Source organism: Pseudoliparis swirei, chromosome 19 (assembly GCF_029220125.1).
Source record: "Pseudoliparis swirei isolate HS2019 ecotype Mariana Trench chromosome 19, NWPU_hadal_v1, whole genome shotgun sequence".
In the NCBI taxonomy this organism is placed as follows: domain Eukaryota; kingdom Metazoa; phylum Chordata; class Actinopteri; order Perciformes; family Liparidae; genus Pseudoliparis; species Pseudoliparis swirei.
Genome location: NC_079406.1, coordinates 14,947,602 through 14,970,256, shown reverse-complemented (window position 1 = coordinate 14,970,256; position 22,655 = coordinate 14,947,602). Strand labels below are relative to the sequence as shown.

The window sequence follows — 22,655 nt, the reverse complement described above, 5'->3', positions numbered from 1 at the left end:
GTGAAACGTATTTCTCTCCAGATTACGTTTGCATTTGACGTATAATTACAAATACGTCTCTGATCAACGTATCTTTGCCGTTTGTTCTCTCTCTTTTCTACAATGCTGTTATGAATTGTAAAAGCGTCCTCTAGCCTTATTTATTATTATGTTATATATGTTGTTTCGCGTATTCTGACAACAATGCGTTGTAACGGATCATATGAATTGGCGGAAGACTTACTGCTGGTGACTCTCCTTTATTTTCTTTTTAGGTGACAACATTAATTAAAACTCAACTATCACCACCTCATCACCACCGTAACAGAGTTAGTCCCATACGGGTCAAATCAACTATTAAACTTGTTATAAAATGCGCATCTGTCCGTAATCTATACCATAAAGTTCGCATTTTAACCTAAAAAAAAGTGCGTTTCCTTTTAACCTTTCAAAATAAACGTCCGATTTATCTGTTAAGCGGAAGTAGTATAAAACGTCTATAATTATTCAAACAATACAATATAAAAGGCATACATACATCAAAATCAATAAGGAAAATGCCAAACAGTCAAACAACGCAAAACAATAAACCCTTCATGGTGTTATTTATATGATTTACTTTTCATCAAACAAAAAGAGCAGGTACCGAAAAATGGGAAATAATTGGGAATTGTTAATAAAACATGATTTACCTTCAACCCACTGATATGCATGCAAACTATACATCGTTTCACACACACACACACACACACACACACACACACACACACACACACACACACACACACACACACACACACACACACACACACACACACACTGACAGAAACACATAGACACTCATATACATACACACACACAGGCAGAGACACACACATACCACACACACAGACACACACTCATACATACACACTCAACACACACACTCTACACGCACACACACACAGACAGACACACTCACACACACACACACACACACACACACACAGAATGACAGACACACACTCAGACACACATACAGACACTACATACACACACACAGGCAGAGACACACTCACACACACCACACACACACATTTACACACACGCATACTCTGCAGACTGACCCTTGACCTCCCAATTGTCTCTCAGATATAACCCTCCTACTTTATATTTAATATATTATATTTACCTAAATATAAGACTTTGAGGTCATGAGGGGAATCCCCTCCAAAAGATTCACAAGAGAAAATTGTCACCGTGCCAATAACCCTTGTACGATCCTTAAAACGAGTCTTTTAGTACATTTTTTATACTTTCAATCAACTTAAAGATCTGGATTCTTTTCAGATTCAAAGAGGGGCCTCTGAATATGAATACCCTAACGTTTTGGACCGATAGCTCTGAGTTAAGGGCCCCAAAAACAGGTCCAAAGGGTCAAATTAAAACATGTCAGAGCTTAGCTTTTTTTCTTTTCAGGTTGTAGCCACTCCCAAATGGGGTAGAATACAATTGAAATTGTTCATATAGTACAAACATTTAAGGAGTTGTTAACCTTTGAAGGAAGGAATTTTGTTTTTCCGGGTTTTTAAACCCTTCCCAAGCAGGGATGGTAAGTGCTATATGTGGCCAGCCTACATGGTTGGGACCCATTTGGGAGTGGCTACAACCTGCAAAAGAAAGCTAAGCTCTGACATGTTTAGAAGAAGAAAAAAGCTAAAATCAGCCCAAACTCACAACAGGGTCTCAGATTTGTTAAATCACACACCCTCTTCAAGTCCTGGATTTCAGACAGCCAATTAACTCTTGTGGGTGTTTCAGAGGAAATTTCACCCCATCACCTCATTGTAGGCCCTGTCCTGAGTGTCTGTGTTCAATTTGGGATTTCCAGGATGAATATTTAGGAGATTATGGCCATTTTTGCACTTGTCAAAAAATATGCAAATTTAAGAGAATAAGGCCAAATTTGACCCTTTGGACCTGTTTTTGGGGCCCTTAACTCAGAGCTATCGGTCCAAACCTGTAGGGTATTCATATTCAGATGCCCTTCTTTGAATTTGAAAAGAATCCAGATCTTTAAGTTGATTGAAAGTCTGAAAAATTAACTAAAAGACTGGTTTTAAGGATCGTATAAGGGTTATTGTGAAAGTTTTGGAGGGGATTCCCCCCACGACCTCAAAGTCTTATATTTAGGTAGATATAATATATTTAATATAAAGCAGTAGGGTTATATCTGAGAGACAATTGGGAGGTCAAGGGTCAGTCTGCAGAGAATGCGTGTGTGCATGTGTATTTGTGTGTGTGGTGTGTGTGGTGTGATTCTGCCTGTGTTTGTATGTATGTGTGTCTGAGTGTGTCTGTGTGAGAGTGTGTGTCTGTGTGTGTGTGTCATTCTGTGTGTGTGTGTGTGTGGAGTGTGTGTCTGTCTGTGTGTGTGTAAGAGTGTGTGCATATGAGAGTGTGTGTCTGTGCCTGTGTGTGTGTACGTATATGAGTGTCTATGTGTTTCTGTCAGTGTGTGTGTGTGTGTGTGTGTGTGTGTGTGTGTGTGAAATGATGTCTTAGTTTGCATGCATATCAGTGGAAGTTGAAGGGTAAATCATGTTTTATTAACAATTCCCAAATTATTTCCCAGATTTTTCCGGTCCCTGCTCTTTTGTTTGATGAGTATAAAAACGCCTGTAAATAACGCCATGAAGGGTTTATTGTTTTGAGTTGTTTGACTGTTTAGCATTTTCCTTATTGATTTTGATGTGTATGCCTTTTATATTGTATTGTTTGAATAAATATAGACGTTGTATACTACTTCCGCTGAACAGATAAATTGGACTTTTATTTTGAAAGGTTAAAAGGAAGCGCACTTTTTTTTAGGTTAAAATGCGAATTTTATGGTATAGATTACGGACAGATGCGCATTTTATAACAAGTTTAATAGTTGATTTTACCCAGGGACTAACTCTGTTAAGGTGGTGATGAGGTGGTGATAGTGTACGAGTTTTAATTAATGTATTGTCACCTAAAAAAAGAAAATAAAGGAGAGTCACCAGCAGTAAGTCTTCACGCCAATTCATATGATCCGTTACAACGTTTATTGCTGTCAGAATACGCAGGCGAAACAACAGATACAATAATAATAAATAAGACGAGATGACGCTTTTTACAATTCATAACAGCATTGTAGAAAAGAGAGATAGGCCTAACAAACGGCAAAGATACGTTGATCAGAGAGATTTATTTGTATTTAATACGTCGTCAAATGCAAACGTAATCTGGAGAGAAATACGTTTCAGTCAACCGTAATTTGGAGAGAAATACGTTTCAGTCAAACGTAACTGCAAATTGCATTTTAGGTCTGGGGGAACGTAATTTTAGTGATACAGGGTTGAATTGTAATAGTCAAACACTGGAAAAGAGTATGTAAATATTGTCATGTTAGACAGACAGATAGACAGACAGAGTTAGAGAGATAGAAAGATGGAGAAAGATAGATGGATAGATACACAGATAGATATATAGATAGATAGATAAATAGATAGATAGATAAATAGATAGATAGATAGAGAGATAGAAATTAAGGATTTAAGTGCAATGGACAAATATACATGCTTACTAACGAACACACTCGTCATTGCTGCAGTTATAAGTGGCGGTTGTCTATAGGGAAGTGCTTAGTGTGCCGCCCTCTTAAATTTGGAGATAAAAAAAGAAGAAGAAGAAAAAAAAAACTTGTCAAAAACATTATATGCCAAATCATTAAATAGTAAATATACCGTTAACGCGCTAAATGTGTGGAGACCGTAGTCTTCGTCATCAACCACGGTTAATGTGAAAATATAATATGTCGCTACCTGTCTCTGGACCCATCCCACGCAGGTTGCTTAAAGACGTTTTGTTTTAATTACGGCTCTCATTAGATATTATCAATGTGTCTTCAAGCAGGCCACGACCACCCTTCAAGGTGGCTGTTATTAAACCCTCCGAAGAAGCCCACCTGGATCCAGAGGTACACAATTCACAGACCGATTCAACCTCCCTCCTCTCCAAGATCCTTGAGAAAGTGGTTTAAATCAGTTGTAGACTTTCACATCATAATAGTTTATTTGGAAATTTCAATCAGGATTTAGAAAACACCACAGCACCGAGATCAATTGGTAAAATTACAATGACCCTTAATGGCAGCAGATAAAGGACTCTCTGTCCTGTCTTGTTAGACCTTAGTGCTGTATCTCGACACCATTGACCATGACATCCTGTTACAGACTGGAGCAGTTTATCAAGCATTTCAGGCACGTGCACTAATTTGGTTTAAACTTATTTATCAGATCGATTCCAGTTTGTATTTGTAAACGATGACTGATAAACTCACTAACTAATCACGGAGTTCCACAAGGTTCTGTGCTTGACCAATTTATTTACCCATACATGCTTCCTTTGGGCAATATCAGAAACACTCCATAAATCCTCATTGTTATGCAGATGACACTCAACTATATTTATCGATAAAACCAGAGGAGAGCAAATAACTCGTAAAATTCAAGCATGTCTTAAAAGACATAAAAACATGGATGACCTGCAACTTCTTGATGTTAAACTCAGACAACCAAGTACCTTAATCGGCCCTGAGCACCTCAGATCAATTATCTGGTGATGTGGATTCTGCAGACGGCATTGCCTGGCATCCAACACCACTGAAGAATCTTTATGCTATCTTTGATCGACTTGTCCTTTAACTCCCACGTAAAGCAAATCTCAAGGACTGCATTCTTTCATCTACTTAATATTTCAAAATCAGGCACATCTTTATCTCAAAAGATGCAGAAAAATTGGTTCACGCGTTTCGTTACTTTGGAGACTGGATTACTGCAACCCTATTAGCAGGCATGTTTAATAAATCTCTTAGGTCCCTCCAGTTGATCCAGAATGCTGCAGCTCGTGTTCTCACTTCAAACTAAGAAAAAGAGATCACATCACTCCTGCACTAGCTGCTCTGCACTGGCTCCTCAGCAAAACTTAAGAATCACTTTTTTAAATTCTTCAACCTACAAAAGCCTTGATTGCGATGCTCCATCATATCTATGAGCTTGTCGCAATAATAAGTTCCCACTCAGAGAGCCACGCCACTAAATGCGGACTACTTGTAGTTCCTAGAGTCTTAAAGTAGAATGAGCCAGAGCCTTTAGTTATCAAGCCTTCTTTATGGAACCAGCCCACCCCCAGTCCGGGGAGGCAGACACAGTCACCTCGCTTAAGAGTAGACTTAAGACCTTCCTCTTTGACAGAGTTTATAGTTAGGCTGAACTAGGTTTGCCCTGGTCCAGCCCTGATATGCTGCTATAGGCTTATAGCTGCCGGGGACGTTTGACGCACTGAGTACCCATTCTCTCTTTTTTTCTCTCCTTAAGGATGAATTCATCTCTCAATCACACGTTACTAACTCTGCTTTCTCCCCGAAGTCCTTTGACTTTACGCCTCATGGGGGGTCATCGACCCATGAGACGGCATAGATCCCATCTGCCTGATGGACTGCCTGGGTCGTGGAATTTCGCTCATGACTACGCCATCAACTCTGTTGAGACCGCCTACCTCCTCTCACCGCCATCTGCCTGATGGATCGTGGGGAGGTCTCATCAGGAATATGCCACCATGAACTATTCATACACTCTGTCATATCTACGAATGTATTTTAGAATCCTAAACTGTCCTTCTGTACATTACATCTATTGCATCTGTCCATCCCAGAGAGGACCTCTCTCGTTGCTCTCCAGGTTTCTTCCTTTTTCCCTGAAGGGTTATTTGGAGCCTGGTCCGGCGTGGAGGTTTTAAAGGCGGGATGTTCATAGTACAGATTGTAAAGCACTCCGAGACAAATTTGTAATTTGTGAAATTGGGCTATACAAATAAACTGAATTGAATTGAATTGAATTATCACGGAGAGAAGCCCCTCCCCTTTTTCGAGGCGCTGCTCTAACGTGTGTGTACGGCAACGAGAAAACATTTCAGTCGTTTTGGCAATGACCGCTTCACATTACATGGATGAAACTGAATTTGAAAAGCATAAACAAGATTTTATTGGATTATTCGGGCAGACTAGAGACCCGGGAGTGTTCCTCAGTAGTGTTGCTAAGCAGGTCAAGGGTTTTCCAAGGAACTGACCACTTTGAAGTGTTATGCCGGGTTGAATTTTGTTGTCCTTGGTTCGTAGACCTATTTTGCATGCAAATTATGAATATCTTTAAATAAAATCCATATTTTTAAATGAAATAATTTATTCATACCCAAATCCTACCAAACTGACTCCAGATCAGTACAATAATACTATTTATGAATATACTGTATCAATTACACAAGGCCATTTTAGGACCCAGGTGAACAACTTGAGGAAACTGCTTTAATGCTGGCAACTAAACATATGTTGTTACTGGTAGATATTACACACATTTGGCAATGATAGCAATGCTGTTGACCTTAAAAAGCAGAGTATATGGTTTGGCACGGCATATTATTTTTTTTTTGTTTGCCAACTTGAAAGAGTGGGCGGCCAACTTTTACAAGTAGGAAGCAATGTAGCCATAAATGTGATGCATCTTTTCTGAATCATTTCGTTTGTTTCGTTGTTGTGACAGTAAAGGAGTAATCGTGTTCTTGAAATAAAGCTTTGTTACAATATTCACTCAAACCTCTCTTATCTTCATTGTGAGTTATTTAAATCATACTACCTAATCATACTAAAAAAATTCACCAGCCGCCACTGGTTATAAGCAACTAAAACGAATAACGTAACAAGTCCAGGGCAACAACAGTGTCTCTGTCCATCGTGCTGATTGCAAAATATTGGAAATGGGGCCTGTTAGGAATTCACCAGTCACAGGGAACATGCAAACTAACTAAAATTACACGAAATGACAAACCTCTAGAGGAGAGTCTGGTTCATCCAGGATGTTCTTCTCACTCTGTATCCGCTGCATCGTCCCTGTAGAACTAGGGTCCATTATCAGCATCGCCTGACCACCGGCTCTCCATCTTACAGTCACTTCTGAGTCAGTATCCTGCACACTGTGGAAGGTACACGTGTTGGAGAGTCCCGTCCCCAGAGTGTCTGAGTAACGTGGTGGATACACGAATCACAGGGAGGTTGGAGGATACATGATGACTGTCTCCACCCAGATTCATCGATATAATCACCACTAAACACGTGATGGAAGAGGAAGGAAACTACAGCCAAAGCCAGCACTCAAGTAGAAAGTCAGGTTGTTTGTACTCCTTGTCTTGTGTAAAGTCAGTGAACCCAGACAGCACTTCAGGAAGCTATGTCCGCCACCGCCACGTTAACAATGACTGTAGCTGAACGAGAGGGCTGCCCGTTGTCCTCCACGATAACAGTCAGTCTTGTTTCACAGCATCTTTATCAGTGACTTGGCGGATAGTTCTTATTTCTCCATTCTGTAAGCCCACTTCAAACAGCGCCCTGTCTGTGGCTTTCTGCAGTTTATAGGAGAGCCAGGCATTCTGTCCAGAGTCCACATCCACAGCCACCACTTTAGTCACCAGATAGCCCACATCTGCTGAGCGAGGCACCAGTTCAGCCACCAGAGAGCCACCAGTCTGGACTGGGTACAGCACCTGAGGAGGGTTGTCGTTCCTGTCCTGGATCAGTACTTTCACACTCACGTTGCTACTGAGTGGAGGGAGCCCGTCCTGCGCTTTGACCGGAAGTGGAAGTCTTTGATCTGCTCGTAGTCAAAAGAGCGCACTGCGTGGATGACTCCACTATCAGCACTAACGGACACATATGAGGAGACTGGCACTCCGTTAACAGAGGAGTCCTCCAGGATGTAAGAAACACGGGCGTTCTGGTTCCAGTCCGCGTCTCTGGCTTTCACTGTGAATATAGAGAGACCTGGCGTGTTGTTTTCTACAATGTAGGCCTCATATGAGCTCCTCTCAAACACAGGCGCGTTATCATTCACATCCGAGATCTGTAAGGTGAGCGTGACGCTGCTGGAGAGGGAAGGGACTCCCTCATCAGAGCAGGTCACTGTTATATTATACTGAGAAGAGATCTCTCGGTCTAAATCGACCTCTGTAATTAAAGTATAAAATCCATTTGATGTAGTTTGTATTTTGAAAGGAATGTCACCGTCTATGTTACATTCTACATCTCCATTATTCTCTGAGTCTGGATCATTCACACTTAACATAGCAATAACAGTATTTAGAGGTGAGTCCTCTAATATGGACTCAGATTTAGACACAATGTTTATTTCAGGATTATTGTCATTTATATCTACAACATCAACTATTACTTTTGTAGAATCAGAGAGTCCACCACTGTCTGCAACTTCAATGTCGATTTCATAATTTTTTGCCTTTTCATAATCTATTTCACCGATTAGAATAATTTCACCTGTTTTTGAGTTGATATTAAAGAGTTCAGATAAAATACGTTCCGTGGTAGATATATGATATGATACTTCTCCGTTAACGCCGATGTCTTTATCAGATGCACTTACAGTCGTTACGCTGGTGCCTTTGGGAGAGTGTTCCTGTATTTTTGCTCTATACAGCGGTTTAACGAATACTGGTGCGTTGTCATTCACATCTAATACATTTATAAATATTCTCATTGTCCCCGACATCTGCGGCTCTCCTCCATCTAAAGCAGTTAATAACAGCGAAATGCGTTCCTGCTTTTCTCGATCAAGAGGCTTCTGTAAAACCATCTCGACTTTTTTACTTCCGCCAGCCTGCTTTCCAGATTTTAATACAAAGTTATCAGTGGGAGAGAGTGAGTATTGTTGTAAACCATTCAGCCCGATGTCGGAATCAATTGCTTTCTGTAAAATGAATTTCGATCCGATCACAGCGGACTCGCTGATTTCAAAGCGTTGTTCTGCATTTGTGAACGTGGGGATATTATCGTTGGTGTCGGTGATCTCTACTGTTACACGAAACAGTTCCATTGGATTTTCCAGAATCAACTGGAAATGTAAAGCACACGGCGTCGTCTCTCCACATAAAGCCTCTCTGTCTACCCTCTCCTGGATAAAGAGGACGCCCCTTTCTTTATTCAGCCCGATGTATTCCGCGCTGCCTCCCGTATAGATGCGAGCTTTACCTGATTTCAGCCTTTTAAGATCTAAACCTAAATCACGCGCTATGTTACCGACCACGGAGCCTTTCGCCATTTCTTCGGGAACGGAATAGCTGACCTGCCCGAGCACGCAGCTGAGCCCGAGCACCGAGACACACAGCAGTACTTGCCGTCGCATTGTTCTCTCCGTAGTGGTTTCCTGCACCATGAATTAAATCCAGAGCATTACCAAAGCAGTCGATGTGAAGGTAGAAAGCAAAAAATGGTCCACAATCCAACTGTATTAAGCAAAAATAAATATCCAGTGATACAATTCCTTGCAGCGTTTCGTATGAGAGCGAACTGTGTATTCTGCCTTTCTCCGATTATGACCGCTGTATATACACGAAGGGGCAGGACACAGACAGGAACTAAATAGAATATATTTAATGCGCAACCTGCTTGCCAACAGCGACCCTCTCAGTTGAAAATACAGATTACAATACGGAGAACTGGTGGAGTGGAAAATAAACGGGGAAATAAACGGTGAACAAGAGGAATAACAATCACATGAAGATGTGGGATTTATATGTCACGTTCTATATTTGCTGTTATTTTGTTCCAAAAATTAAGTAAAATAGTTGAATGCTGTGAATACGAAAAGGTTTGTTGTTATACATATGAATAGGTAAGCCAAAACGGAAAATATATAAAAACAAGGCATGTGTTGGTTCACTTTTGGTATCAGTGTTAAGTGTCGTTGTCCATGGTGCTGAATATAAAAATGGTTTCAATACCTAAACGTCTCAGGTATTTATATTCAGAGTACTCAGAAAGCAGTTGCCTTGACTAAGATGAGAAAAACGTCAATTTGCATTAAAATCAAAATATAACGATTTAAGTTTTCATTAAAGGTATAATAGAATGACTTTAAAACATTAATCTAAAACAGAGCGCAGTCCATCTGAAAACCACATGAACTGAACTGCAAAGAAATATAACACCCAGGTAACTGACCAAACATTGTTACATGACACAACATAAAGAGATAGAAAGGAAGAGAGAGAGAGAGAGAGAGAGAGAGAGAAAGAGAGAGAGAGAGGGAGAAAAGGAGAGGGAGAAATATAAAGCGCTGGAGGTTTACGTTGTAATGCCTCTGTCCAAGGTGCTGTAATTCTGCTGTCAGCAAACAGACACATATCTCAACATGCAGCTTTGAAAAAAACAAAGGAGGGTCATTCTAACCTCCAGAGGAGAATCTGGTTCATCCAGGATGTTCTTCTCACTCTGTATCCGCTGCATCGTGCCTGTAGAACTGGGGTCCATTATCAGCACGTTCTGACTACCGGCTCCTCCCATCTTACAGTCACTCTTTCTGGAGTCAGTCGTCCTGCACACCTCGTAGTTGTACACGTGTTGGAGAGTCCCTGTCCCCAAAGTGTCTGAGTAACGTGGTGGATAATACGGAATCACAGGGAGGTTGGAGTGATACATGATGCAAGACTGTCTCCACCTGTAGATCTTCACTGATATAATCACCACTAAACACGTGATGAAGAGGAAGGAAACTACAGCCAAAGCCAGCACTAAGTAGAACGTCAGGTTGTCATTGTACTCCTTGTCTTGTGTAAAGTCAGTGAACTCAGACAGCACTTCAGGGAAGCTGTCCGCCACCGCCACGTTAACAATGACTGTAGCTGAACGAGAGGGCTGCCCGTTGTCCTTCACGATAACAGTCAGTCTTTGTTTCACAGCATCTTTATCAGTGACTTGGCGGATAGTTCTTATTTCTCCATTCTGTAAGCCCACTTCAAACAGCGCCCTGTCTGTGGCTTTCTGCAGTTTATAGGAGAGCCAGGCATTCTGTCCAGAGTCCACATCCACAGCCACCACTTTAGAGACCAGATAGCCCACATCTGCTGAGCGAGGCACCAGTTCAGCCACCAGAGAGCCACCAGTCTGGACTGGGTACAGCACCTGAGGAGGGTTGTCGTTCCTGTCCTGGATCAGTACTTTCACAGTCACGTTGCTACTGAGTGAGGGGAGCCTCCTGTGCTTTGACCCGGAAGTGGAAGTCTTTGATCTGCTCGTAGTCAAAGAGCGCACCGCGTGGATGACTCCACTATCAGCACTAACGGACACATATGAGGAGACTGGCACTATAACAGAGGAGTCCTCCAGGATGTAAGAAACACGGGCGTTCTGGTTCCAGTCCGCCTCTGGCTTTCACTGTGAATATAGAGACCTGGCGTGTTGTTTTCACAATGTAGGCCTCATATGAGCTCCTCTCAAACACAGGCGCGCTATCATTCACATCGGAGATCTGTAGGTGAGCGTGACGCTGCTGGAGGGAGGGACCTCATCAGAGCAGGTCACCGTTATATTATACTGAGAAGCTGTCTCTCGGTCTAATTCACTGTCACTAGGCTGAAGAATTTTTTCGACGTTGTTTTCATCAGGAAAGGCATGTTTTCTTCGATGTTACACGCAACTTTCCCATTGTCTCCAGAGTCAGGATCTTCAACGTTAAATATTGTTACAACAGTTCCTTGCCTAGAGTTCTCTGATATTGAATTAGTTTTAGACATGATATTAATAGATGGATGATTATCGTTCGTATCAGTCACTTCAACAATAATCGTACACGAATCAGTGAGTCCTCCATCATCACTAGCTTGGACGTGTATTTCATAGTGGTGTGCCTTTTCATAATCCAGGTTCCCAGACAAAGCTACCACGCCATTTTCTTCGTCAATTTTAAATATAGCAGGGACATCATCCAATGTGTTGGTTATTGAATATGATATCTTTCCATTTGAACCTTGATCTGCATCTACAGCACTAACGGTACTCAGAATTGTGCTCTTCAGAGCAGTTTCTATTATAGTAACCTTATATACTTCCTGCGTAAATACTGGGGCATTGTCATTAACGTCCAGCACGGAAATGTCTACACGCATTGTTCCCGACAGCTGAGGATCTCCACCATCCGTAGCTGTGAGAGTTAAAGAAAGGTGGTCTTGAGCCTCTCTGTCTAGATGTTTTTGCAAAACCATCTCTACTTTTTTACTCCCGTCTTGCTGATTTTGGAGCTTCAGGTGAAAATTGTCTGTCGGTTTTAGCGAATAACCCTGCAATCCGTTCACACCAACATCCAGATCCATGGCCCTTTCTAGCACAAATTTAGCTCCAATCACAGCCGACTCACTAATCCTAAATTTCATCTCATCTTTTTTGAAACTGGGTGCATTATCATTAATGTCATTAATTTCGACCGTAACGGAAAAGAATTCAATCGGGTCCTCCAGCGTGATTTGAAGATGTAAAGCGCAAGGTGTTGTCTGCGCACAGAGCGCCTCTCGGTCGATTATCTCTTTCACGAGCAGGACTCCTCTCTCTTTATTCAGCTCGATGAATTCGGCATTGACCCCGTAAATGCGAGCTTTACCTGCCTTCAATCTTTTCACCTCCAACCCTAAATCCTGCGCTATGTCACCAACGAGAGAGCCTCTTGACATTTCCTCGGGTATGTTGTAGGTGACCTGCCCGAACACTGAGCACAGCGACGCCAGCGAGATAAACAACAGGACTTGCCGTCTCATTGTTCTGTCCGACGTTTTAAACTCGATCAAATACAGTAGACGTAAACAAATGTATTCCAAAGGGTTAAGGTCCCTCTATTACAAATGGATCCGAAAGAAGATAAATGATCTTCTTGTTTCTTGATTTAAAAAAAATACATGAACCGCAGCGCAGATATCTCCCGTTGTCCGCATCCGAGCTTGTGTGCAGTATGGTGTCTCTTTTTCTGTTTTATTGGAACAAATGATGAGGCCAGGTTCTACATTGTCCGACAGCGGCCCAGAGAGTCCAAACACGTGCATTACAGAGAACTACACTGTGGGTTAAATATGAAGAAATATACGACTTTCAGTAAATACAAATAAAATCAAGCCATGCCTGAAAATAAACTGAACTACTCAATTATTTTAATTTATGTCGATACATAGGGAGCTCAGTTGTTACATTCTTCAATACAGAGTGTAATAATTTTAGAACAAATAATATAATTGTGTTAAGTTGATCAGAAACAGTTACATTATTATCTGCCAAATAGAGGCTCACTTACTATTATTTAATGGTCGATTTTAAATTGAGAACACATATTATTGTTTACGTCATTATTGTTTTACAAATACTTTTGAGAAAGGGTGTCTTATCAAACCGTATACAACTATTTATATTATATTTAATTGGCCTGTTTTGCTGTTCGGATAATACACTGACTACGAAGAAACAGGATTGGCTATCCTCAGCAGCATAAAACTTATTTTTCAGCTGGAGCTTTCTCTCAGTCTAGTCAGGTATGACCAGGACCAAGCTGATAAATTATACAACAAAACAATTTTGAATTAATTTGTAATGCAGTACAAGGTCATTAGTCACCATATATGCACCGGACCATGTAATACTGTTTTAATTTTCAGTTGATGTATATCCACTAATGGGATACACTTTAAATATAAACTGACACTCAGTAACACTTGACTGGCTATTTTTTATTTACTCTATGTCAACATTCAACATTACTTATTAGTCGACATTCTGAATATGTCTTTACATCTCATTAAAGAACATGTTGTGATCAAGTTGGAGCAGGAACTCAGCAGGAGTGACTTATTTTGTGAGACTGAGACATGTACATATACAGTAGCAGGACAGCTGTGGACTAACAACAGATCAGATCACACAAGAGGTGGAAAATGATGACAAAAATGCACTTAAAAGATGTTGGTGGATGTCTTGTATATGATTTTTTCCTCAACAAGTACAGCAGTTCTATCTCATGGGAGTCAATGTTTCTTGTAAAATGTCATTGCAGACAACTTTAGTAACTAAAAATCAGAGATCTTTCAATGTTTGCAATTGGTAATTGTAACACCTGCACGTCAATATTTCCCTCACTATTTAAAAGAGTGCTTGTTGACTATTTAACAAACACAAGAGAAGTGGTCAAAGAACAGAAATCAAGTACAAGGCAATGGAACTATGGAGTTGTAAAGTAGGAAACAACCAAGCTGACTGCTTTGACGTCACTGCTTTGAGTAATATGACTCTTATGCAATCCCACATCAGTTAACAGACTATATGTCTTTTCACCTACCCAATCTGTACCAACAATAATACATGGGATCTAAGGAAATATAAAGAACATACAGTAATTTAAAGAAACAATAAAAATGTACATTCACAGATGTTCTCGATCAATCTTCAGGGGAAATGCAAATATGTGTTTTGGAGTATGCAGAATGTTTTGTCTGTTAAACGGGTGTGTCCATATAGTCCCTAGTGCGGTCTGATCATGACACTGGTGTTTATATTAACATATAGGTTGAATCCATTCATAAATAACCCCTTAAAAGGTTTATTGTTTTGTGTTGATTGCCTTATTTTGTATCTGCTTTATTGGTTTTGATGTATGCCTTTTTATATTGTATTGTTTTCATGATTTTGTATATGTTTTAATCTACTTCCGCTTTGAGCTAAATATGACCTTTATTTTGAAATGTTAAAAGGAAGCGCACCTTTATTTTGTGTTAATATACAAACTTGACGGTACGGCTAAATGTTACGGACGGATGCACATTTTATTTAAAGTTTGATAGTTTTAATGGACCCGTATGAGGCTAACGCTCTTACGGTGGTGACAAGGAGGTTCTAATTCAAGAGTTTTGGTTCATCATTATACAACGGAAGAAAAGAAATAAAGAAGTTCACCAGCAGTAAAGTCTCACGCCGATTGATATACGGGGATCCGTTATACATTGTTTTGACAAATGATTTGATAATAGTTGTAAAGAAGGCAAAATAAAGATTGTTTAACATCCAGACCAGTAAAAACACACCATGTATTCCCATATCAAATATTCTTTTAAAATAAACAAGGGCAGGACAAGTTAATCAAGAAGTACACAATTAAAAACTGCTTAGAATAATTATTGTCTGAACACAGCACTTCCCGTTCTCAATCAATAAATACACCCATTTGGAGAGCTATAAAAGGTTATAACTTGCTGCTGAAAAAGTCAGGATTCAAATCAAAACCAACTTTCAAATTGTTGGCTCAATAAAATCCATTCACTGATAAAACCTTTGTGGACATTATGTGCAGTACATAGTCGCTAATCTTGTAAACTTGAGTTACACTTGAAAATAAAATATTAACTGCAGACTTGAAATAGGCATTGTCTTAAATTTGAAATTTAAGGGGATATTGAAATAAGTCGGTAGAAAAAATGTAAGTGAATGCACATTGATTATCAGGTGTGTGAACAGGTCACACACTGTATATGCACTCTAATACCATTTTCAACCAACTACTCAAATTATCAAAATGATACATTTTGCCAACAAAAACACTTGTATCTGCAAATTATAAATGCTGTTTGTAAGATATCCTATATGTTAACCAGAGCTAGCAAGTCCCTAATTATAGCTGATGTGTAAAATGTTGCAACAATCTGGATTAAATACACCTGGAATACATTTTATTCTTAGCTTGAATATATACTCTTTTACTATATTCCAAGGTGATCCTGGAGTTTCAACACATGATTAACTACTTAAATGGTTAAAGTTAAAAAGAGCCAACACATGAATGTTGCTGCATGTTGCTCCAAAAACAATTACTTACAGATGTAAAAGACAATAAAATACTTAAGTTACAGATTTCTTTATGCAACAATGAAAGAAAATAGGCTGTTAGGATGAAACATTGCCAAATGTAGAAAGCACAAATTCATTGTTTATGATTCTGCAGCTTTCCAAGAGGTCCAAGTTGAGCAACATATTGAAATAATTAAAGGTGCTATATCATTAAAAATGCTGGAAACAGTTGCTCTGGAGCATGATTATTCGTATATTGTAAAAACTTTTTTTCAGAAATTTATGAATACACAAATAAAGAAAGGCAAAACTACTGGATGAATGTGTATAAATATGACACTCAAGGTCAACTTTGCTGATCAATATATTTTACTAAAAAAACATAACTACATGATATGCACAAGTACACAAACACGAATGGTGTGTACATCCAAGAATAACCGACACACAATAGAAATACAGGATAACTGAGCTCAAGATAACAGCATTTTATGAAGATGTGCCAAACTCTGTGGTGCTGAAAATAATTACTGAACAGTTTTCTTTGCTCCTAAAATAGTATGTTATTGCTATGGAGAAGGCCTCACCTCTAGAGGAGAGTCTGGTTCATCCAGGATGTTGTTCTCACTCTGTATCCGCTGCATCGTGCCTGTAGAACTGGGGTCCATTATCAGCACGTTCTGACTACCGGCTCCGCCCATCTTACAGTCACTCTTTCTGGAGTCAGTCGTCCTGCACACCTCGTAGTTGTACACGTGTTGGAGAGTCCCTGTCCCCAGAGTGTCTGAGTAACGTGGTGGATAATACGGAATCACAGGGAGGTTGGAGTGATACATGACGCGAGACTGTCTCCACCTGTAGATCTTCACTGATATAATCACCACTAGACACGTGATGAAGAGGAAGGAAACAGCCAAAGCCAGCACTAAGTAGAAAGTCAGGTTGTCGTTGTACTCCTTGTCTTGTGTAAAGTCAGTGAACTCAGACAGCACTTCAGGGAAGCTGTCTGCCACCGCCACGTTAACAATGACTGTAGCTGAACGAGAGGGCTGCCCGTTGTCCTCCACGATAACAGTCAGTCTTTGTTTCACAGCATCTTTATCAGTGACTTGGCGGATAGTTCTTATTTCTCCATTCTGTAAGCCCACTTCAAACAGCGCCCTGTCTGTGGCTTTCTGCAGTTTATAGGAGAGCCAGGCATTCTGTCCAGAGTCCACATCCACAGCCACCACTTTAGTGACCAGATAGCCCACATCTGCTGAGCGAGGCACCAGTTCAGCCACCAGAGAGCCGCCAGTCTGGACTGGGTACAGCACCTGAGGAGGGTTGTCGTTCCTGTCCTGGATCAGTACTTTCACAGTCACGTTGCTACTGAGTGGAGGGGAGCCTCCATCCTGCGCTTTGACCCGGAAGTGGAAGTATTTGATCTGCTCGTAGTCAAAAGAGCGCACTGCGTGGATGACTCCACTATCAGCACTAACGGACACATATGAGGAGACTGGCACTCCGTTAACAGAGGAGTCCTCCAGGATGTAAGAAACACGGGCGTTCTGGTTCCAGTCCGCGTCTCTGGCTTTCACTGTGAATATAGAGAGACCTGGCGTGTTGTTTTCTACAATGTAGGCCTCATATGAGCTCCTCTCAAACACAGGCGCGTTATCATTCACATCGGAGATCTGTAAGGTGAGCGTGACGCTGCTGGAGAGGGAGGGGACTCCCTTATCAGAGCAGGTCACTGTTATATTATACTGAGAAGAGATCTCTCGGTCTAAATCGACCTCTGTAATTAAAATATAAAATCCATTTGATGTAGTTTGTATTTTAAAAGGAATCTCACCGTCTATGTTACATTCTACATCTCCATTATTCTCTGAGTCTGGATCATTTACACTTAACATAGCAATAACAGTATTTGGAGGTGAGTCCTCTAATATGGACTCAGATTTAGAAACTATATTTATATCAGGATTATTGTCATTTACATCAACAACATCAACTATTACTTTTGTAGAATCAGAGAGTCCACCACTGTCTGCAACTTCAATGTCAATTTGATACATTTTTGCCTTTTCATAATCTATTTCACCGACGAGGATAATTTCACCAGTTTTTGAATTGATATTAAACAGTTCAGATAAAAGACGTTTGCTGGTAGATATTAGATAAGATACTTCTCCGTTAACGCCGATGTCTTTATCAGATGCACTTACAGTCGTTACGCTGGTGCCTTTGGGAGAGTTTTCTTGTATTTTTGCTCTATACAGCGGTTTAGCGAATGCAGGTGCGTTGTCATTCACATCTAATACAGTAATAAATATTCGTAATGTCCCCGACATCTGCGGCTCTCCTCCATCTAAAGCAGTTAATAACAGCGAAATGCGTTCCTGCTTTTCTCGATCAAGAGGCTTCTGTAAAACCATCTCGACTTTTTTACTGCCATCTGCCTGATTTTCGAGTTTTAATACAAAGTTATCAGAAGGTACAAGTGAGTATTGTTGTAAACCATTCAGCCCGATGTCGGAATCAATCGCTTTCTCTAATACAAATTTTGATCCGATCACAGCGGACTCGCTGATTTCAAAGCGTTGTTCTGCATTTGTGAACGTGGGGATATTATCGTTGGTGTCGGTGATCTCTACTGTTACACGAAACAGTTCCATTGGATTTTCCAGAATCAACTGGAAATGTAAAGCACACGGCGTCGTCTCTCCACATAAAGCCTCTCTGTCTACCCTCTCCTGGATAAAGAGGACGCCCCTTTCTTTATTCAGCCCGATGTATTCCGCGCTGCCTCCCGTATAGATGCGAGCTTTACCTGATTTCAGCCTTTTAAGATCTAAACCTAAATCACGCGCTATGTTACCGACCACGGAGCCTTTCGCCATTTCTTCGGGAACGGAATAGCTGACCTGCCCGAGCACGCAGCTGAGCCCGAGCACCGAGACACACAGCAGTACTTGCCGTCGCATTGTTCTCTCCGTAGTGGTTTCCTGCACCATGAATTAAATCCAGAGCATTACCAAAGCAGTCGATGTGAAGGTAGAAAGCAAAAAATGGTCCACAATCCAACTGTATTAAGCAAAAATAAATATCCAGTGATACAATTCCTTGCAGCGTTTCGTATGAGAGCGAACTGTGTATTCTGCCTTTCTCCGATTATGACCGCTGTATATACACGAAGGGGCAGGACACAGACAGGAACTAAATAGAATATATTTAATGCGCAACCTGCTTGCCAACAGCGACCCTCTCAGTTGAAAATACAGATTACAATACGGAGAACTGGTGGAGTGCAAAATAAACGGGGAAATAAACGGTGAACAAGAGGAATAACAATCACATGAAGATGTGGGATTTTTATGTCACGTTCTATATTTGCTGTTATTTTGTTCCAAAAATTAAGTAAAATATTTGAATGCTGTGAATACGAAAAGGTTTGTTGTTATACATATGAATAGGTAAAGCCAAAACGGAAAATATATAAAAACAAGGCATGTGTTGGTTCACTTTTGGTATCAGTGTTAAGTGTCGTTGTCCATGGTGCTGAATATAAAAATGGTTTCAATACCTAAACGTCTCAGGTATTTATATTCAGAGTACTCAGAAAGCAGTTGCCTTGACTAAGATGAGAAAAACGTCAATTTGCATTAAAATCAAAATATAACGATTTAAGTTTTCATTAAAGGTATAATAGAATGACTTTAAAACATTAATCTAAAACAGAGCGCAGTCCATCTGAAAACCACATGAACTGAACTGCAAAGAACTATAACACCCATGGTAACTGACCAAACATTATTACATGACACAACATAAAGAGATAGAAAGGAAGAGAAAGAGAGAGAGAGAGAGAGAGAGAGAGAGAAAGAGAGAGAGAGAGAGAGAGGGAGAGAGTGGGAGAAAAGGAGAGGGAGAAATATAAAGCGCTGTATGTTTACGTTGTAATGCCTCTGTCCAAGGTGCTGTAATTCTGCTGTCAGCAAACAGACACATATCTCAACATGCAGCTTTGGAAAAAAAACAAAGGAGGGTCATTCTAACCTCTAGAGGAGAATCTGGTTCATCCAGGATGTTCTTCTCACTCTGTATCCGCTGCATCGTGCCTGTAGAACTGGGGTCCATTATCAGCACGTTCTGACTACCGGCTCCTCCCATCTTACAGTCACTCTTTCTGGAGTCAGTCGTCCTGCACACCTCGTAGTTGTACACGTGTTGGAGAGTCCCTGTCCCCAAAGTGTCTGAGTAACGTGGTGGATAATACGGAATCACAGGGAGGTTGGAGTGATACATGACGTGAGACTGTCTCCACCTGTAGATCTTCACTGATATAATCACCACTAAACACGTGATGAAGAGGAAGGAAACTACAGCCAAAGCCAGCACTAAGTAGAAAGTCAGGTTGTCGTTGTACTCCTTGTCTTGTGTAAAGTCAGTGAACTCAGACAGCACTTCAGGGAAGCTGTCCGCCACCGCCACGTTAACAATGACTGTAGCTGAACGAGAGGGCTGCCCGTTGTCCTCCACGATAACAGTCAGTCTTTGTTTCACAGCATCTTTATCAGTGACTTGGCGGATAGTTCTTATTTCTCCATTCTGTAAGCCCACTTCAAACAGCGCCCTGTCTGTGGCTTTCTGCAGTTTATAGGAGAGCCAGGCATTCTGTCCAGAGTCCACATCCACAGCCACCACTTTAGTGACCAGATAGCTCACATCTGCTGAGCGAGGCACCAGTTCAGCCACCAGAGAGCCACCAGTCTGGACTGGGTACAGCACCTGAGGAGGGTTGTCGTTCCTGTCCTGGATCAGTACTTTCACAGTCACGTTGCTACTGAGTGGAGGGGAGCCTCCGTCCTGCGCTTTGACCCGGAAGTGGAAGTCTTTGATCTGCTCGTAGTCAAAAGAGCGCACTGCGTGGATGACTCCACTATCAGCACTAACGGACACATATGAGGAGACTGGCACTCCGTTAACAGAGGAGTCCTCCAGGATGTAAGAAACACGGGCGTTCTGGTTCCAGTCCGCGTCTCTGGCTTTCACTGTGAATATAGAGAGACCTGGCGTGTTGTTTTCTACAATATAGGCCTCATATGAGCTCCTCTCAAACACAGGCGCGTTATCATTCACATCAGAGATCTGTAAGGTGACGCTGCTGGAGAGGGAGGGGACTCCCTCATCAGAGCAGGTCACCGTTATATTATACTGAGAAGCTGTCTCTCGGTCTAATTCACTGTCGCTTACTAGGCTGAAGAATTTTTTCGACGTTGTTTTCATCAGGAAAGGCATGTTTTCTTCGATGTTACACGCAACTTTCCCATTGTCTCCAGAGTCAGGATCTTCAACGTTAAATATTGTTACAACAGTTCCTTGCCTAGAGTTCTCTGATATTGAATTAGTTTTAGACATAATATTAATAGATGGATGATTATCGTTCGTATCAGTCACTTCAACAATAATCTTACACGAATCAGTGAGTCCTCCATCATCACTAGCTTGGACGTGTATTTCATAGTGGTGTGCCTTTTCATAATCCAGGTTCCCAGACAAAGCTACCACGCCATTTTCTTCGTCAATTTTAAATATAGCAGGGACATCATCCAATGTGTTGGTTATTGAATATGATATCTTTCCATTTGAACCTTGATCTGCATCTACAGCACTAACGGTACTCAGAATTGTGCTCTTCAGAGCAGTTTCTATTATAGTAACCTTATATACTTCCTGCGTAAATACTGGGGCATTGTCATTAACGTCCAGCACGGAAATGTCTACACGCATTGTTCCCGACAGCTGAGGATCTCCACCATCCGTAGCTGTGAGAGTTAAAGAAAGGTGGTCTTGAGCCTCTCTGTCTAGATGTTTTTGCAAAACCATCTCTACTTTTTTACTCCCGTCTTGCTGATTTTGGAGCTTCAGGTGAAAATTGTCTGTCGGTTTTAGCGAATAACCCTGCAATCCGTTCACACCAACATCCAGATCCATGGCCCTTTCTAGCACAAATTTAGCTCCAATCACAGCCGACTCACTAATCCTAAATTTCATCTCATCTTTTTTGAAACTGGGTGCATTATCATTAATGTCATTAATTTCGACCGTAACGGAAAAGAATTCAATCGGGTCCTCCAGCGTGATTTGAAGATGTAAAGCGCAAGGTGTTGTCTGCGCACAGAGCGCCTCTCGGTCGATTCTCTCTTTCACGAGCAGGACTCCTCTCTCTTTATTCAGCTCGATGAATTCGGCATTGACCCCGTAAATGCGAGCTTTACCTGCCTTCAATCTTTTCACCTCCAACCCTAAATCCTGCGCTATGTTACCAACGAGAGAGCCTCTTGACATTTCCTCGGGTATGTTGTAGGTGACCTGCCCGAACACTGAGCACAGCGACGCCAGCGAGATAAACAACAGGACTTGCCGTCTCATTGTTCTGTCCGACGTTTTAAACTCGATCAAATACAGTAGACGTAAACAAATGTATTCCAAAGGGTTAAGGTCCCTCTATTACAAATGGATCCGAAAGAAGATAAATGATCTTCTTGTTTCTTGATTTAAAAAAAATACATGAACCGCAGCGCAGATATCTCCCGTTGTCCGCATCCGAGCTTGTGTGCAGTATGGTGTCTCTTTTTCTGTTTTATTGGAACAAATGATGAGGCCAAGTTCTACATTGTCCGACAGCGGCCCAGAGAGTCCAAACACGTGCATTACAGAAAACTACACTGTGGGTTAAATATGAAGAAATATACGACTTTCAGGAAATACAAATAAAATCAAGCCATGCCTGAAAATAAACTGAACTACTCAATTATTTTAATTTATGTCGATACATAGGGAGCTCAGTTGTTACATTCTTCAATACAGAGTGTAATAATTTTAGAACAAATAATATAATTGTGTTAAGTTGATCAGAAACAGTTACATTATTATCTGCCAAATAGAGGCTCACTTACTATTATTTAATAGTCGA

The 22,655-nt window shown here is 40.9% G+C and overlaps 2 protein-coding genes and 2 pseudogenes across 8 annotated transcripts in view; all 4 read right to left on the bottom strand.

Moving 5' to 3' along the window:
* Positions 1-22,655, bottom strand: part of LOC130209877 (protocadherin gamma-C5-like) — a 202,819-nt gene that overhangs the window by 65,259 nt on the left and 114,905 nt on the right. The window contains exon 1 of one of the 7 annotated variants that reach the window (XM_056439781.1): positions 16,282-18,822. The exons of the other annotated variants lie outside the window; for them this stretch is intronic. Within the exon in view, the coding sequence (XP_056295756.1) occupies positions 16,282-18,693 (2,412 nt within the window). The 5' untranslated portion in view covers positions 18,694-18,822. Of the gene's footprint in view, positions 1-16,281; positions 18,823-22,655 lie in introns of those variants that run through there. 7 annotated transcript variants of the gene reach the window in all.
* On the bottom strand, positions 6,729-9,386 carry LOC130209895 (protocadherin gamma-B4-like; annotated as a pseudogene).
* On the bottom strand, positions 9,526-12,630 carry LOC130210069 (protocadherin beta-16-like; annotated as a pseudogene).
* Positions 18,962-22,111, bottom strand: LOC130210068 (protocadherin beta-16-like). The gene is made up of 3 exons (XM_056440056.1): positions 19,736-22,111; positions 19,202-19,237; positions 18,962-18,976 (listed from the first exon to the last, which is right to left on the bottom strand). Exons 1-3 carry the CDS (start codon positions 22,109-22,111, stop codon positions 18,962-18,964), a joined length of 2,427 nt encoding a protein of 808 aa, XP_056296031.1.

Coding starts and splice junctions, on each gene's coding strand:
- LOC130210068 (XM_056440056.1), bottom strand. CDS start 22,111: ATGAGACGGCAAGTCCTGTTGTTTATCTCGCTGGCGTCGCTGTGCTCA. Junction 19,238..19,735: donor AACCAGATTCTCCTCTAGAG/GTTAGAATGACC, acceptor TTTTATATTCAG/CACCATGGACAACGACACTT.